We start from the raw sequence: 17,892 nt of genomic DNA, 5'->3' as shown, positions 1-17,892 counted from the left end.
TTAGCATCATGAGTGTGGCTGTTTAATTATATTTATTTAAAATGTTGAAACAAATTTTAGAAAAATAATTAAGGATAAAATTAAGAAAATTAGCAGATGTTTAGTTCCATCCATGGAAAATGTCCGAGTCTGAGGTAAAAACCCTAATCTTTTTCACACGGTCAAAATCTATGCTCTCTCTTTCTTCCTTTTTTTAGATGATCCTTCCCTATTGGATCCTAAATTTGCGCAATTAATCTCTTTAATTTAAAAATTATATTTGGTTGAGTAACAGCTTTTATAATTAAAAAATATTTAAAAATTTTATTTTTTGGTGAGCAAAAACAATCAACAGGGTAATATTTCGTTAGTAATAAATTAAATCTCGAATATGTTTTGAGTTAAAATTTTATTATTTGAATGGCTAACTGCACAAAGCAGTTACGCAATTTCCATAAACATTATTAGTGTAGCCACTAAGTTTAAACTTTTGTAACCATTCGTTGTCTCGTATTATATAACTAATCGTCGTCAATACAAGCATTCAAACTACGTGTATAATGTTTATCGATGACTTTTAACACGTATTTGCTATTATACTGCAACGGACTTAAACCATCTTAAAGTGGTTAAAATTTATAAGCCAGTAAATTCGGCTAAATTAACTATTGAATAGCCACACTATTGAACGAAAGTTTATTCCGTTCCCCGACGATATTTTCCTTCTTTATTAGGGTTTTATCCTCTTTGCACTTTTTATGTTTTTTGTTGTGGATTTGTATTCTATTTTGTATCGGCTGACACGTGTGATTACTGCTCCATGTTACTCACATCTTCTTAAATTTCTTTGTTGCATAATTAGTGAACGAAAAATAGAGCCTAAAAAAAAATATTTCATTTCCAAATAATAACGTTTGTTAATTAAAAAATATTAAAAATAAAAAACGTATGTGGGCCAGAATTAGTTAATATTTGTGGTCGTCTGGTATTAATTAATTTTGTTGAAAATTGAAATTGTAATTTAGGTAATTGTGGTTTTGTCCTCGTAGTCCTGAATAGATATGGCGGGAACAACCATGCATGTGATTGGTTTGGGACGTGCGACATTATCCTACCACCTATATTTTAATAGAAAATATATTTGATCTGCATGCACATAGAGATCGATCGTCGAATAAAATAATTTTTTAAATATTATAATTTATAAATAAGACGGGAAGCCATGCATGGTTGGCTGGTTGGTTCTTGGTTGGGTGATCAGTGAAGGTGGGACTGTGTTATCGTGTCCGGCCAGTGGTCGTCCATGCCAGCCTGCTTTCTTCTCAAGGACCACCTTGCAGTTGCACCATTTCCGATAGATTTGGCTCACCATAATTCATCATAATTTACATCCATCTGAAAGGCTCTCGTTGCTAACCTTTTGGAGTTCTGCTACAAAAATCCTAAACAAAATTGATGAAAGTTAGATTTTCAATAGTTAATGATTTGGATTGTAAGTCAAGAAATTAGCAATGACAGTAAAATAATTCAAAGTCACAATATTATACTGTAAACTACTTGAGTTGATTCTTAGAGAAGAAAGAAAAAGAGACCAAAACCCCACTTAAATCTTCTTGTTGATTGTTACAGCACCAATAAAAGTAATATTACTCTATATATACAAAATTGATGCACTCATATATGTACTGTATAAATGAGTTTTATACAATAACAACGTATCTCTCTCTTATGTCAGCATTGTATAAGTTATGTCGTTTTAATATAATTATTTGAGACATAAATTATTGTTTGTAATAAGCTCTATGACAATTAAATATGAATATGGAAATGAAGATTGGATTCCGATATGAAGATGAACATGATTATCGAAGAAGCTTTGACAAAAGCGGCATCGACTTTTTCGTACACAACAAACATTTTGAGTTCCAATAACTAAAAGGGGGAATTCGAAAGGAGAATAATATAAAGCCAGGAAAGCACTATATATGCTAGTGCCAAGAGTTTCCGGACACGTGGACGGTTATGTGAGGTAGTCGTGTCAAGGGAATTTTTAAAAGTGCTTATGTGGAAAGTCGTGGAAGTTCCTCTTTGATCTTCATTCAAACAACGTAGTCCGCTTGGGCCGATGATTGGGGCTTCAGTTTTGACGCTTAGATCTCAACCACCATCACAATTTAGATATAGATAATGTCAAAGAGATTAAATTTATAGACAAAATTTAAAAATTAAATGATAGAAAAGTTGATCATTTGATTACTACTTAAACGTTGATAAACGTATAAATTTTTATTGGTTACACATTATTTGGTTTCCAAATTTTGTTTATAAATTTAGTCTCCTTAGCATTAATCTTTAGATATAGAGTTTTGAACCTATAATTTTCTATTGACCTCTTTTTACACCAAAAATAATAATCTAAATATTATTGTGAATTAGCATATCAATTTCTAGAAAATAGCAATCAAGAATTATTTTTGTCAAGTTCTGTTAAACGCTACAAAGTGAGATTTATGGTTATATTCTTATCTCGCCTAACAATGTGGATAGTAACTTCAAGCCCAAACCCCAGCTCAAGCATAAAGGTCTTGTGTTTGCAAGCCATTGCACTTTACCTACTGGCTTCTAGCCCCCTACTGCCTTGTTATGCATGTTGAAACGGGCATGGTAAAGAAGTAAGGTGTCAACGACAAAATACAATCGTGCGTTACTATCTCCTATCACGTACATGATCACGTTGTAACATGGTAAGATCATCTCGTATTGTAGCAACCATGCCTTCAAGCACGGATTTAGGATTTAAAAGTAGGATGGGCTGAGATTCGAAGGGAATTGCCAAAGCATGAAATTTTAATTCCTCTATAGGGGAATTTGGAAAATCAACAATTTTAACCTACTTAATGACTTTTAGCCATCACAAGCAGGTATACCATGCGTTGCTGTGAGGTTTGAAAAATTATTGACAGTATAGAAAATATGTGTTAAGGAGTAGAGTTTATATACATATATTACCTTCACGTGTACTGTTGTTCCTTGCAAAGATATATGAAATATAAATATTATTTATATTAATCATGAGATTGCATATTCCATGTTTTCTCATCCCAAAGGCAAAAACTCTACTCGATTTGTCGTAACGACATCACACATCCAGTAATGCCATGCCTAAGAGAAAAATCGAGAACGAATAGCATAAAAAGCCATGTAGATTAAAAGTGGTATAATTTGAGAGAAACAAAAGAAACTCACCTAACCCAACTACTCCACACCCTGTTCCAAGTTCAATCACAGGTTTTCATTTCACTTTTTTTTTCTTTTTTTTTAGTACATCGATATTTTTACACTAAAAGTGTTGGAAAAATAGGGTCTAATTGCTATAATAAATCACAAAGAAAATCAAGAAATAATTCATGAAATTATATATCACAATCATGCATGCACATGAGTAACCAATGTTAAATGAACATGATATAATGGATTAGAAAAACCTAGAAAATACAGTCAAGACAAGTGTTGGACACTTTGTTCTTAAGACAAGTTTACGCTCCACTACGGTGCTCATGGTTGATCGGTGCATGTCTCCCAAGATACAATGACCACGTCCTTGTAATAGTAGCACTCCAAATCATAAGGTTTTATGAACCACAATTGTGTTGAAAGCTCTCTCATATAAACTCAATGAGACTCTATAATATTTAATGCACTATATGTATGTATGATGAAAAGTTATCTTGTGATTATAGGGGGCTTCCCTATTTATAGAATGTGAGATACATTTTTGGAAAGTATGTGACTATTCATGAAGAGTCAAAAGTTGCAACTCTTCATTTGAGTAGACACATCTTTCTACCAAAAGGCTCAACTTCTAATTTCCATTCAATTAATAAATTTAATAATATTATTATTAAATTTTCCAACAATCCTCCACATGAATGGAAATTGACTTAATACCATGCAAATGACAATGTAGCCATTAGAGAGAAAATTCAGTAGGAAAAGTACCGCATCGGGATAGGTGGCTTTTGGCTTTGAACCTTCCGTAGTGAATTACTATCGGATTTACTTAGCTAATCAGTGAACGCGATGTCTTGAACTACTCAACCGTTTATGTAAACCAAGACAATAGTTGTAAAATCCCACATCGCCCAGGGGTGTGGGTCCTGTAAGCTTTATATGTATATTCTCATCTCTACCTAGCACGAGGCATTTTGGGAGTTCAATGGTTTCGGGTTCCATCTGAACTTCAAAGTTAAGTGAGTTCGCGCGAGAGCAATCCTATGATGGGTGACCCACTGGGAAGTTTTTATGTGAGTTCCCAGAAACAAAACTGTGAATGCGTGGTTGAGGCCCAAAGCGGACAATATCGTGCTATGGTGGAGTCGAGCCCCGGATGTGGTGGGGGCCCGGGTTAGGATGCAACAATTTGGTATCAGAGCCAATCCTTGGCCGGAAGTGTGCTAACGAGGAGGTTGGGCCCCTAAATGGGGTGAATTGTAACATCTCACATCACTCAGTGGTGTGGGTCATGTAAGCCTTATATGTATATTCCCATCTCTACCTAGTATGAAACCTTTTGGGAGCTCACTGGCTTCGGGTTCCATCGGAAATCCGAAGTTAAGCGAGTTTGCGCAAGAGCAATCCTATGATGAGTGACCCATTGTGAAGTTATCGTGTGAGTTCCTAGAAATAAAACCGTGAAGGTGTGGTCGATGCCCAAAATGAACAATATCATGCTACGGTGAAGTCGAGCTTGGGATGTGGTGGGAGCCAGGGTCGGGATGCGACAATTTGGTATCAGAGCCAATCCTTGGCCGGAAGTGTGGTGATGAGGATGTCGGGCTCCTAACGGGGGTGGATTGTAACATCCCACATCACCCAGTGGATGTAAGCCTTATATGTATATTCTCATATTTACCTAGCACAAGACCTTTTGGGAGCTCACTGGCTTCGGGTTCCATCGGAACTCCGAAGTTAAGCAAGTTCGTGCGAGAGCAATCCTATGATGGGTGACCCACTGGGAAGTTATCGTGTGAGTTCCCAGAAACAAAACCGTGAGGGTGTGGTTGAGGCCCAAAGCAGACAATATCATGCTACGACGGAGTCAAACCTGGGATGTGGTGGGGGCCCGGGTTGGGATATGACAATAGTAATCACATAATACCCTTCCAGACACCTTGTGGTTGCTTTGTTGTGTTCATTTTGGCCCTGAACAATTCTTGGTTTCTCATGAGTGCTTTTAGATAATTAAGCCCTTAAAAAAATTCTCACAGGAACGGCCCCATTCCTTACTCATGATAGGTGACTTCCCATTAAGAGTATCCTACAGTACCCCACTTTTTATTTCCTATTTCCCAAAAATAGCCAAGCCATCCCCACAATTCCCTCACATTGTGATGGCTATTTAACGTTATCAATTTCTCATTTTTCATGAAATAGGAACCTATGAAGATATATATATATATATAGGAAGCCTTTAAGGGAAGAGATTCCTATTTTTTTTTTTAAATGAGAACAACCTTTTGACTGTTAGATTTGACTTTAATGAAATTTTATGGTTGAGATTCTGTGACCTGTGATTTAATCTTAACCACATAATTTTATTAAAGTCAAATCTAATTGTTAAGAGGGTGTCCCTATTTATTTTGAAAAATAAGAATTCCTTCCCTTAAACGATGTGGGTGTTTCTAAGCAAAAGTGCTTTTTAAAGTTGTATCTCTTATTATCCAACAGGCTTGTGAGAGGAAGTGGATAACGGGGGTGCAGATGAACTTGGCGGGTCCGTGTATTTCCCATATTCTATTTGCAGATGATACTCTGATCTTTATTAAGGCTGAGGAAGTGAACTGTAGGAATCTTATTCAGCTAATTGATAATTTTTGCGCGGCTTCTGGCCAACATGTGAATAAGTCTAAATCCAGTGTGTGTTTTGGTTCCAATGTCCCTGAGGAGGTCTCTCGACATCTATCTAATATTCTCGGTTTTGAGAGGGTGGGTGATCCGGGGATGTATCTCGGGGTTCCTGCTATATGGGGAAGATCTAAAAAAGCCGGGTTGGCCTATGTAAAAGGCAGGCTTCTGGATAAGCTGCAGGGATGGAAAAAATCCACTCTTTCACAAGCCGGCCGGGAGATCCTGATTAAGGCGGTGGCACAAGCCATTCCAGCTTATCCTATGAATTTGTTCAAATTTCCTGTTTCTTTTTGCAATGAAATGGATGCATTGATTGCTAAATTCTGGTGGGGTCAAAAACTTGGAGAAAATCGGATCCATTGGGTTTCTATGGAGAGATTGGGTCGGTCTAAGGAGGAAGGGGGTCTCGGCCTAAGGAGCTTCTCTATTTTCAATGATGCTCTGTTGGCCAAACAGTGTTGGAGATTGATTTCTGAACCTAACACCTTATGGGCCCTTGTTCTTAAGGCCCGTTATTTTCCTAATTGCTCATTCCTTGATGCTAAGAAGGGTGGGAGAGCTTCTTGGGTTTGGGCTAGCCTCCTTGCTGGAAGAGAGATTCTTAGGGCTGGTGCTCATTGGCAGATCATGGACGGAAATGACACGAGGGTTTGGGTGGATAGATGGATCCCCCCATCCCTTTAGGGAGACCGTCCCCGTTGGGGTCAGTTCAAGTTTCGAAAAATCTAAAGGTGAAGTCCCTAATCTGTCCGGTGAGCGGGGAATGGGACTTGGATTTTTTAAAACCTTTCTTGGCGGATTCTGAAGTTGAGGTGATATTGGATTTGCACACTGGTGATCCGACGCTTAAGGATAGATTGGTTTGGCCTTTTGAAAAGAGGGGGTCTTATTCTGTGAAATCAGGTTATTATTGGAGTCTCAATCGATCCCAAGTTCGCTGCCAACAATCTATCAGGTTGGTCTCCATTCCTTCTACCTTATGGAAGACTGTATGGAAGTTGAAGGTTCCTCCTAAAATTCGAACTTTCATGTGGGAAGACCCTGCATGCGGCTTTAGCTACAATGAAGAATTTATATATTCGAAGATCTTCCCCCTCTCCCACTTGCCCTCTGTGTAACTCCTTTGATGAGTCCATAGAACATCTCTTTCTTTTCTGTCCATGGGTGGAGGTGGTTTGGTTTGGAGGAAGGTTGAATCTGAGACCTAACCGGCAGCAAGTTTCGAGTTGGGCTAGTTGGCTCGTGCAAATGGGTGAGGCGGAGAATGGGTCAGCGGAGGTGAGGATTGATCGGATTTCCTATATTGCTTTTACATGCTGGCATATTTGGAAATCTAGATGTGAATTTCAATTCAACAATCAGGTTATCTATCCCAGCAGGGTGGTTGCTGCTGTCTCCAGATCGGTCACGGATTACCAGGGGACAATCTTTAGGCGGAGCTCTCGTTCTTTGCTCAACCAATTGAGTTTGGGAGCTGGAGTTCTGTGGTCTCCTCCGGATCATGGTGTTATCAAAATAAACGTGGATGCCAGCTGGGAGGCAAAGTCGGGGGTGGGTTTCACGGGGGTTGTGGCGAGGGATGAGCAGGGTTGTTTTTTGGCTGCTTCTAGGCATAAGATTAAGGTTACTGGTGCTACTATGGCGGAAGCTTTGGCCATTATGCATGGGTGTAATCTGGGGGTAAGCAATGGATGGAATTCGATATGTGTTGAATCTGACTCATACGATGCAATCTCTTGTTTGCGGGATCCGGCTAAGAAGGGCAACTGGGATGCTTTTCCAGTTCTCAGGAAGTGCCTCAGATTGGGAAGGGCTTTTCAAGCTTGCCGCTGGTCTTGGGTTCCAAGACTGGCCAATTCGGTAGCGGACTGTTTGGTGTCGCGCAATTGTAAGGAAGTATGTGATCATGTTTGGGTCAATAGACCCCCATCTTCCTTGGTCTATGTTTTAAGTAATGATGGCCTTCCTTGCCCTCCGTAGTTGATTTTTGTTAGTTTGAGAAGGGACGTTTTAGCATTTGGTGCGGCGTCATGGTTTCCTTGTACTTTCTTATTCTCCTTTCTGCTGTTGTGTAGTTTGTTTGTTAGCCTCTTTGTATGGCTTTCGTGTTCCTGTTTGGCATCTTTGCCCGATTATGAAAAATCTGTTTGCCAAAAAAAAAAAAAAAAGTGCTTTTTAAAGAAACAATTCCGAACAAAGCCATTTCCGTTTTAGAAGTGCGCCGGGCTAATTTTGGAATTTGAAAATCCCAATTCCCAAAATACAAGCCGAGGCCCAATATCTATGCTTAAATTTCTATCACACCCTTCTATGCTTTCAAGTCTTTTGCATCATTCACCTCTTTTATCGTTATTTCCAGAAGGCCCCAAAATCCAGGGTTTTCATCACACCCTGCACCTCCTCCTCTGGTAACTGGTAAGCCCTTTCTTCTCCTCTCGCCTCACAACTAAAAGTTCAATTCTTTATCCCAATACTGTCTTCCTGGTGAATTGGTAACAAAATAAATTCATGGAGTAGTAAATTAGTAACCCAATTCGACAAATGTTAGCGTTCTTAGAATTCTGGAAAGTAAGTTGAATGTTTCGGTTTTCTGGGGGGCTAAAGTCATGATCTTGGACTTAGAATTCATGGGTTTTCAGAAAAAGGGGATTAATTTGCTAGATTTTTCATTGGATGATCATCTTAGTTGGATTGGTTGACTTTTTAAACCTGTTTTCCGTTGACCAACCGGAAAATTTACTGATTTAGGAATTGGGTTTTTGGTGATGGTGGGATCAGACGATAGCCAATATGCTATTTTCTAATAATTTGGATGCTATGCTGTTAAATTTAAGTGATTTTTTTTTCAGTAATTTTATGTAATATTTACAGTTCTCTGGTGTACTTCCATTGATGTTACGGTTGCTTGCCTGTATATATGTTAGCAAAGCAGGCCCGTTGGGACGATGGTTTTTTGATATCGTATGCACACAAGCTCTAGTAAGTAGCTAATAGTATACGCACACTGTGCTCGTGAATACGTTTTGAATCGACAATAGTAACTGATAGTTTACAGACATATGTATTATTTTGATCGTGGTAACTTTGAAAGTAGTAGATAGTTTTGGGAACTGAATTATGTGGCATATTTGTAAACTAGTTTTAATTCTTTTATTTGAATGCTTGAAGGTCCTTGTGATGGCGAGGACAAAGCTTATCCTAATCTGCCAGTCTGGTGGGGAATTTGTTGTAAAGGATGATGGATCCATGTCATATACGGGAGGAGATGCTCAGGCAGTAGATATCAATCATGAAACCCAATTTGATGATCTCAAGTTAAAATTGGCTGAGATGTTGAATTTGGAATATAAATCAGTGATCATGAAGTATTTTCTCCCTGGAAATACACGAACTCTTGTCACTTTATCCAATGACAAGGCCCTGAAAAGGATGTATGAATTCCATGGGAATTTAATAACTGCTGATGTTTTTGTCCAGGGAAAAGAAGGTTTTAAGGCTGAAGCCTTAAACACACCAAAAAGGTACTTTCTTTTGTTTTGTTTGACTGTATCGCGATTTCCTTGCTTTAAAGAAATGATGACATTGTTATATTGCCAATTTGGCCTCTTTACTGTATTTGAAGCATATTGGCTAGTAATTACAGCAATTTTGTAAGTTTCTAAGTTTTTTATTGCGTTGATAGTTTAAATTCTCACTTGCAGGGCATGTGGGATAAAAGTGGCTGAATCTGTGACCCCTGTTGCAACCTTCACTACTTCAGCTGCCACTTTACACGCTAGTCCTCTATCAAAACAACCTGCCTCTAACATGTCTGTCGAAGATTCCATTCCAACCAGTAGCATGTCTGCTACTGCTGATGCAAATCTGCACATCTTGGACGTTTTTGATATGAACTGTACCCCTGCTGATACTGTTAAGAAGCGAAGGCGCACTGCTGCCTGGAAAATTGGTGCCAATGGTCCTACCATTGGTTCTGTCACTGACCATATTTGGGAGAAAAGAAAACGTATGTCCAGGAAGAAGAATATTCCTAGCTGCAACATTGCTACAGAAATTGATGACGTGGATCAAAGGCAAGATATCCTTCATGGTAAAGATAGTAGTACTAGCAATGACCCTATCCAGGCTACTCTAGTGGAATCAAATGATGCTCCACCTGAACTTTTACTCAAATTATGGAAAGATGCTATCACTGGGATTGGGCAGGAATTCAACAGTGCTAAAGAATTTCGTGATGCGCTGCAAAGATATGCCATTGCCCATCGTTTCATGTATAAGTTAAAAAAGAACGATACTAACCGTGCAAGTGGCAGATGTATAGCCGAAGACTGTTCTTGGAAAATTTTTGCATCTTGGGACACATCTGTGAAAAAGTTTAGGATAAAGAGTATGACTGAAACACATACATGTGAATCAGAGCTCTCAACATATTATCATCCGAAAAGAAGTTGGTTGGTTAGCATTGTAAAAGATAGATTACTTGAGCGCCCACATCTCAAGCCTAAAGAACTTGCCAAAATCATTCGTCAAGATTTTGGGATTGCTGTGAACTATACTCATGTTTGGCGTGCAGTTGAGGATGCCAAGGAGAGACTTCTAGGTTCGTATAAAGAGGCATATGACCATTTACCGAGATTTTGTGAGAAGATGACAGAGGCAAATCTTGGCAGTAGTATTAAGCTTTTCACTGGTGATGAGAGGAGATTTCAGCACCTATTTGTGTGCTTTCATGCTTCAATACATGGTTTTCAGAATGGTTGTCGCCCTATTCTTTTTCTTGATGCTGCATCTCTAAAATCAAGATACCATGAGACTTTTTTGGCAGCTACTGCTTTGGATGGAGATGATGGTCTTTTCCCTGTTGCATTTGCTATAGTAGACACCGAGAGTGATGATAAGTGGCGGTGGTTTTTGGAGCAGTTAAGATCTGTACTCGCAACCTCTCAATCCTTAACTTTTGTCTCGGATAGAGAGAAGGGACTAAAGAAATCAGTGCTTGAAGTATTTGAGAATGCCCACCATGGATATTCTATGCACCACCTTCTGCAAAGCTTCAAGAGAAACTTGAATGGTCCATACCATGGAGACGGGAAGGGTTCGTTGCCAATCAATTTTATGGCTGCTGCCCATGCAATCCGACTTGATGGGTTTAAAACAAGTATTGATCAAATTAGACGAGTTTCTGCCCGAGCTTATGCCTGGGTCCAGCAAATTGAACCAGAAAGTTGGACAAATGCATTATTTAAAGGTGAGCATTATAACCATTTTACATCCGATGTTGCAGAGACATACATCAAGTGGATAGAGGAAGTGCAGGAGTTACCCATTGTGTCAAAGATTGAAGCGCTATGTTCTAAGTTGATGGAGCTGATAAATACTCGCCGAACAGATTCAAGTAAGTGGCCCACAAAACTTACTCCATCCAAGGAGGAAAAACTGCAACGAGAAGCTCGTTGCGCATATGGTCTTAAAGTCTTGTTTTCATCCGATACACTCTTTGAGGTTCACAAGGATTTGATCAACGTTGTGGATATTAGTAAATGGGACTGTAGTTGTCTGGATTGGAAATCAACTGGTCTACCGTGCTGCCATGCTATTGCTGTCTTCAACTGCACTGGAAGGGATGTGTATGATTATTGTTCGAGATACTATAGAGCTGACAAGTATCGTTTGATGTATTCTGAGTCCATAAACCCTGCATTGGCCCCTTTCGAGGCTTTAGATGGTGAGAAAACTGACGTAGAGGCAGCGCATGTGCTTCCTCCATTAATCTCCAAGCAACAAGAAAAGAAAAGCCAGGCCAAGAGAAAGAGTGTGTCGGCAAGGACAGTTTTTTGCTCTAGGTGCAAGGATTCAGGGCATAATAAAAAAACCTGCAAGGAACCCATAGACGATCCTTTTTCAAGTATGGACCTCATAGATGCTCCTATTTCAAGCATGGACACCGTAGATGCTCCTTCATCTAGTATTGTCCCCGTAGATGCCCCTTCATCAAGCGTCGTCCCTGTAGATGCCCCTCCATCAAGTATTGACCCCGTAGATGACCCCCCATCAAGTATCGTCCGCACAGCTGCTCCTTTATCAAGTATCGTCCCTGTAGATTCTGCTCCGTCGAGTATTGACCATGTAGATGCTCCTTCATCAAGTATCATCCCTGTAGATTCTGCTCCGTCAAGCATCGACCATGTAGATGCTCCTTCATCAAGTATAGTTCCCGTAGATCCTCCATCAAGTATCTCTTGATGTAATCCTTGAATCATATTATCTTAGATGCTTGTCTGTACCGAATTCATGTACAGTGGTAATCGACATTTTCTGAAACGGTCTATTTGACCTAGGTTTGTGATGAGATTGAGTTAGTGTAGAGTTTTAAATTTGTAGTTTTCGCGTTTGAATTGTCCTGTTCCTGAAATGTGTACTGGCAATTTGCTACAACGAAAGTCCTAGGAATCTTGCTGTTCCAGCAAAACCATATGTGCTTTGTTATTTCTTTTTCCGCTCCGGAGGATAACCGGGTGAAATACCGTCATATCTCTGTCTCACGCATCACATGAATTTGTGTAAAATATAATCGATCACCCGTTACATGTGAGCACGTCATCGGCTTTCCAATCCATTTTTACTAAGAGAAATGAAATTTGCAGAAAAGCGGAAAACAAATCCATACACTACGAATATGCAAATAACATCCAAAAAATGACATCAACTAGAATTCGTACATTACTCACAAAGCTTGCTTCCTCTAACTTCTAGGGCATTAAAAACAGTCATTAGCTACTGAATACAAACTACAGTTTAACATCCAAGTCCAAACCGAAAGTTTTCGCCTGTCTAGGAGTTAATCTGCTTAAGAAAGCTTCCGACGAACCCTCGGTGATTCTTTTATCAAGTACTCAGTACTAGGCTATCAATGGAGTCAAGTTAACAACTTTACAACCAACTTATGCCCACTCGAACCTTGAACGTTTGAACCTTGGGCGCACACAATGGACAAAATTAGGTGGCAGCATCTGTCTTCTAACTTGTTTTGTGCTCGAAGCAGAGTCTTCATGAAATCATGGCTGCAAACATACGTTGCCACGGAGTTCAAACTTCATTTATTCTGGGGTGGATGGCAGGCAGGCCTATATTTCTTGGTTTCAATAGGACTCCTTATGAGCGTTGTTGTTGAAGACAGGTGTTCGCAAGAAAGTACAGTTTCTGCCTCAAAGGTTTCCGATATAAAAACCCAAAGACCGTTCTCACTAACTCCACTCTCTTGAATCTTCAACCTTGGGCAATAATCCTGCACACAATGGGCAGTGGGGGTCGCGTCTATCTTCAAAACTTGTTTTCTGCTCCAAACAATCTGCATGGTAAAGATGGCCGCAAACTAAAACTGCAACAACAGAGACTTCAGTCGAAGACAGCGTGCTACCGAGAAAGAAAGGTTTACGCCTCAACAGCTTGTCACAAATCCCACATACCATCTTCCCTGGATCCGATGATACAGCATCCATTGCCAAGAAACCAGATCTAATTCTGGCTGGCCGAATAAAAGGCTTTTCCTTGGTTTCTGGGGAGAAATTGAAAAAAGTAAAGTCAATTCTGCGAAAAAAGATCCGACAGCATTCTTTGAGAAAAGTCATGCTCAAGGAAATAATCAGAGAGTTGAATATATAGTCATCCAACTACAAAAGAAGTAAATTCCTATACTCCTATCCGACGACATAGGAAATAATACTTAAAAACATACGCTGGCTACATATGCTCCATTCATCCATGTAGCATAAAAGAGTTCTCGTTGTCTTCATCTTCCATAAAAACTAAAGAACCTCATGAAGGTATTTTGAAGTTGAACAAAATAAGGAGAAGAAAAAGGGGGCAATACAAAATAAAACCTGAATGACGTCTGGACTCGAAGCTGGATTGAGTAGCCAACTTATAGGAGAGTGTATCGTCACGCAAAGGCACTCCTTTTCCACGAGAAGTTGATTTGTTAGCAAGACTGCCTGAGTTACGTCGAGAGTATTGATGCGCATAGTGATGATGTGAGCGTTTAAGGAACATTGATCGCCCAAGGCTTGGATGATGCTGTGTAACAGAGGGCTAGGGATTTAGTAGCTTCAAACAAAGACCAAAAATAGAAATAAATATTTCTCCCAATACATGAAATAGGAAGAAATGTAAACACAGTTACAAAATGTCGATCAAAAGGGGTTCATTAAAGCTACAAATTCATCAAAAACTCGGTATACAACGTCGATGAAACACGAAACACGAATAAGAAAGGAAAGAACAGCTAACCTCTTGTGTTAATAAATCCATTCCAGAAGAACATGGCATGGTACCTGCAATATCCCAAAAGACAAAACCAACAAACAAATACATGTCATTAAAAATTCACTTAAATAGTTTTCCAACACAATCAAATTTTTGTTCTGACGCTGTAAATGCCAACAAAACACCCACAAAATTGGCAAAAATTTGAACTTAAATTCCAATTCCGGCTTTTTTTCTTCTAAAATATCTAATTAAGAAAGCAAAAACAAGTAATTGATCAACTAACAAACAAATAATCATACGAAATGGGAAAGTAAAATAACAAAGAAACCCAATAATTTTGTAACATTTGGATTAAAGGATTATCATAACCACACCAAATTTTGGGTTTTATAAACAAATAACAGAGGTGGCGTCTTTTCATAATTCAGTGAATGCCCGTCAAAAAAGTTGATTTCTTTTGATTAAATTTCTTTGTTTCATCGCATTTTTATGAGAAATTGGGAAGAAAAAAAAAAGATTAATTACCCAAAGAACGAGGAGAGAAAGACGGAGGGCTGAGATCATCAGAGGGAAGCTTCCTCTTGCTCATAGCAATTGAATGATCAGATGAAGGAAAAGATTCTGTGTTGGGGTTTTAGTTCGATCTGTGGCTTTGCGGTCTCAGCGGACAAGCACTCTTGCTTTTCTTCCCCAACTCAAACGTACGGTCACCAAATGTAAAGCAAATGCAATCGAACCAACCGGTGAGAGAGAGAGTTTGTGTGTTTCGGCAGCTTCTGGTGTGGTGAGAGGTTAAGTGATGAAGGGAAGGGAACACATGCACTGCAGAACCCAACCCACATTTCTTCATTAATGACCACTTTAATCCTCCCAATCATTTGCCATTTCTCAAAGGAACAGGGGATAAGAAATTTACGAAAATTTTATAATGCACAGTGTCACAACAAAACTACGTTATCACAATAATACGGATAATCATAATTAGGTATTGAAATTTATACAATACTTTATGTTATTTTTGTAAATATTCTTTATATTTAGACATTAAAGTAAGATTTGCAACCCCACCATATAGTCTCGTGTTTTTTAGATTACTATCCACATTGTTGGGTGATATAACCATAAAACTATAAATCTCACTTTGTAGCGTTTAATAGAACTTGACAAAAACAATTCTTGGTTGCCTTTTTTTTATAAGAAAATGAAATGCCAATTCACAATAATATTTAGATTATTATTTTTTTGGATGTAAAAAGAGGTCAAGGGAAAATTATAGGTTCAAACTCGATATCTAAATTGCAATGATGGTTGAAGGCCCAAGGGGAGATCTAATCCTCGAAACTGAAGCCTCCATCATCTGCCTAAGTGGACTTCATAGGTTGAATGAAGACCAACACAAATGTGGTATCCGACGTAATACATGCACCGATGCACCTTGCGTTTCTTTCGTGTGGTGATATTTGAAACACTAAAAATTATGTTGTGTTTTCACAAGTTTGTAATTACTCAAATCTAATAAAAGCCTTGTTTACGGATGGATTTTACAAGCAACACTTGTTTGGGCTCCGAGTGGCATATGATAGAAGATGAAAGAAAAACTTCTAGGACTTTCCACATAAGCACTTTTAAAAATTCCCTTTGACTCGACTACCTCACTTATCAAAGGATAGTGCTAAGAAAATTAAATTTACAGATTAAATTTGTAAATTAAATAATATGTCATCAATAATAAATAAGCACGTTAATCCATGTTTAAGTAATAATCTAATCATCAGCTTCTATGTCATTTAGGTTACAAAATCTAGTCTCTCTAACATTACCACATCATGAGTAGTAATATAAACAACTCTTTAGAGCATCTCTAAAGGAGATGCCAAAATGTACACATCAGCTATAACAGTAAAAAAATATCACACTAATATTCTTTAACCAAAGTGTCAAATCCTATGTGGTGATGACATGGATTGGCAGCAAAAGAGGTTGCTGTCAAATTTGACAGCAGTTTCAAATGTTTTTTTATTAATTATTAAATGTATTTTATTAATTTTTAATTAGTTTAATCATTTATTATAATTAATGTTGAGTTGACCGATGCAATTATCCTACTTTTTTCTTCTTTTCAATCAAAGAAAGTGAACATATTACTGATTAAACTTTAAATGTCATTTATTAAATTTTAATTAGTTTAATAATTTATTTTATAAAATAATAATTTAATTTGACATGTCGGTTGGAAAACAAAATTTTAAAAGATGTCAATGTGCCACATAAGCTATCAAAATTTAAATTTTATGTTCAAAATTTGACATCTCATTTGGAGATGGTCTTAACGATTTTTTTCAAACCTCACCCATATGTCATTATAGCATATCTCTAAGTAGACAAGTCTCGAAAACACATAACTACTACAAGACTTGAAAATGCTCAATTGCAACTAGGGATGGGCAACGGTTGGGTAACTGCGGTTATTTACCCATAACCGTTTATGTTCATACCTGCATAACCGTTTACCCATTGGATAATTACATAAACGGTTATACCATACCCATAACCGTTTATAAACGGTTAACCATACCTATAACTGTGTACCCATTTAACCATAACCGTTTACCCATTTAACCATAACCATTTACCCGTTTATCATTTTTTTACCCATTTACCCCTTTTTCACCCGTCTACATGTTTTTTTAACAACTTGAAAATTACAAAGAAAAATTTGTCATAATTTTCGTTTTCTGACAATTAAACACCGTTATAGGTACATTTTAGCATGAATTCCCTATTTTAATCATTTAAATCCTCATACAATTCCAATAATTGAAATAATAGTTTACGAACGATATTTTTCTGCTACACTCAAGCAAGTCTTTAATTATAATCCATATGATTACAAAGTAAAGCTTCTAAAAACAAAAAGTAGTCATTATCTTGAATACTAGATGATTCAAAGCTCCAAAATATTTCGAAACTAAACACTTTCGAACACTAATGCTTAGTATGAAATCGGAAGGGTAAAACACACATTGATGGGCGAGGAGAGAGAGATGAGCGGCGGAGATGAGAGAGAGATGAGCAGCGTAGATGAGAGAGAAGGTGGCGGAGATGAGAGAGAGGGTGGCGAGGAGAGATAAATGAGCGGTGGAAATGAGAGAGAGGGCAGTGAGGAGGGAGAGATGAGCGGGAGACAGGATGTTTGAGACTCTGAGTCTGGCGGAAAGATTGAAAATTTAGGGTTTTTAATTTTTTTTTAATTTTACATATATTAAATTTAATAGATAAATGGATACCCGTTATAACAGCGGGTAATACCCATAACTGCCCATTTAAATTTCACGGATAAACGGTTATACTCATAACTATTTGTTCGTCTAAACGGTTACTCATAACTGTAACCGTGAATTTGAAATGGGCGGGTAATCATGGTTACCCAAACCCATGGGTATTTTGCCCATCCCTAACTGCAACGAAAAGTCTCCAACGATTTCTAAGTAAACAAGTCTCCAATGATGCCTTAGGTGCAATAGCTATTGAAGTGTTATTTGAGACCACATAACCTTGTCTGAAGTTGCAAGACCGGAATGGGAAGAACCTTGCTCCTTGCTCTTATGTGCAAGTTTGTATTTTGACTTATGGGTAATGTTAGGGAGGTAAAATTTGTAGATAAAATTTACAAACTAAATGATATGTCATCAATATGAATGGGCATGTTTATCAACGTTTAAGTAATAATCCAATCGTTAA

The 17,892-nt window shown here is 38.1% G+C and overlaps 3 protein-coding genes across 4 annotated transcripts; 2 read left to right on the top strand and 1 right to left on the bottom strand.

Moving 5' to 3' along the window:
- Positions 1–4,731: 4,731 nt before the first annotated feature.
- Positions 4,732–7,866, top strand: LOC139191683 (uncharacterized). Its single transcript, XM_070812676.1, has 5 exons — positions 4,732–4,860; positions 5,707–6,534; positions 6,618–6,746; positions 7,057–7,164; positions 7,249–7,866. Exons 1-5 carry the CDS (start codon positions 4,732–4,734, stop codon positions 7,864–7,866), a joined length of 1,812 nt encoding a protein of 603 aa, XP_070668777.1.
- A 359-nt stretch (positions 7,867–8,225) lies between these two features.
- On the top strand, positions 8,226–12,358 carry LOC103400060 (uncharacterized). The gene is made up of 4 exons (XM_070813808.1): positions 8,226–8,301; positions 8,811–8,865; positions 9,055–9,407; positions 9,588–12,358. Exons 3-4 carry the CDS (start codon positions 9,064–9,066, stop codon positions 12,127–12,129), a joined length of 2,886 nt encoding a protein of 961 aa, XP_070669909.1. The 5' UTR covers positions 8,226–8,301; positions 8,811–8,865; positions 9,055–9,063; the 3' UTR covers positions 12,130–12,358.
- Positions 12,359–12,523: 165 nt separating this feature from the next.
- LOC103400059 (uncharacterized) lies at positions 12,524–15,049 on the bottom strand. Of its 2 annotated transcripts, XM_008338747.4 has the most exons (5): positions 14,677–15,049; positions 14,173–14,216; positions 13,767–13,959; positions 13,353–13,441; positions 12,524–13,264 (listed from the first exon to the last, which is right to left on the bottom strand). In XM_008338747.4, the coding sequence occupies exons 1-5, from the start codon at positions 14,738–14,740 to the stop codon at positions 13,259–13,261; spliced, it is 396 nt and encodes a 131-aa protein (XP_008336969.3). In that variant the 5' UTR covers positions 14,741–15,049; the 3' UTR covers positions 12,524–13,258. The 2 variants fall into 2 exon arrangements, with proteins under 2 accessions (XP_008336969.3, XP_008336966.3); XM_008338744.4 differs by having other exon boundaries at positions 12,524–13,441.
- Between the last annotated feature and the right edge of the window lie 2,843 nt (positions 15,050–17,892).

Source organism: Malus domestica, chromosome 15, assembly GCF_042453785.1.
Source record: "Malus domestica chromosome 15, GDT2T_hap1".
NCBI classification, from domain to species: domain Eukaryota; kingdom Viridiplantae; phylum Streptophyta; class Magnoliopsida; order Rosales; family Rosaceae; genus Malus; species Malus domestica.
Note: the sequence above shows the minus strand (reverse complement) of the source record. Positions and strands in the feature narration are given on the sequence as shown.

Bases quoted from the DNA above. Each gene is read 5' to 3' on its own strand.
- LOC103400060 (XM_070813808.1), top strand. From the start codon at position 9,064: ATGGCGAGGACAAAGCTTATCCTAATCTGCCAGTCTGGTGGGGAATTT. The intron at 9,408-9,587 runs GTACTTTCTTTT...TCTCACTTGCAG, and splicing joins GCCTTAAACACACCAAAAAG to GGCATGTGGGATAAAAGTGG.
- LOC139191683 (XM_070812676.1), top strand. From the start codon at position 4,732: ATGTGGTGGGAGCCAGGGTCGGGATGCGACAATTTGGTATCAGAGCCA. The intron at 6,535-6,617 runs GTTTGGGTGGAT...AAAAATCTAAAG, and splicing joins TGGACGGAAATGACACGAGG to GTGAAGTCCCTAATCTGTCC. The intron at 6,747-7,056 runs GTTTGGCCTTTT...CCATGGGTGGAG, and splicing joins CGACGCTTAAGGATAGATTG to GTGGTTTGGTTTGGAGGAAG.
- LOC103400059 (XM_008338744.4), bottom strand. From the start codon at position 14,740: ATGAGCAAGAGGAAGCTTCCCTCTGATGATCTCAGCCCTCCGTCTTTC. The intron at 13,960-14,172 runs GTTAGCTGTTCT...TCTGTTACACAG, and splicing joins TGGATTTATTAACACAAGAG to CATCATCCAAGCCTTGGGCG. The intron at 13,442-13,766 runs GTTTTATTTTGT...ATTTCTCCCCAG, and splicing joins CGAGTCCAGACGTCATTCAG to AAACCAAGGAAAAGCCTTTT.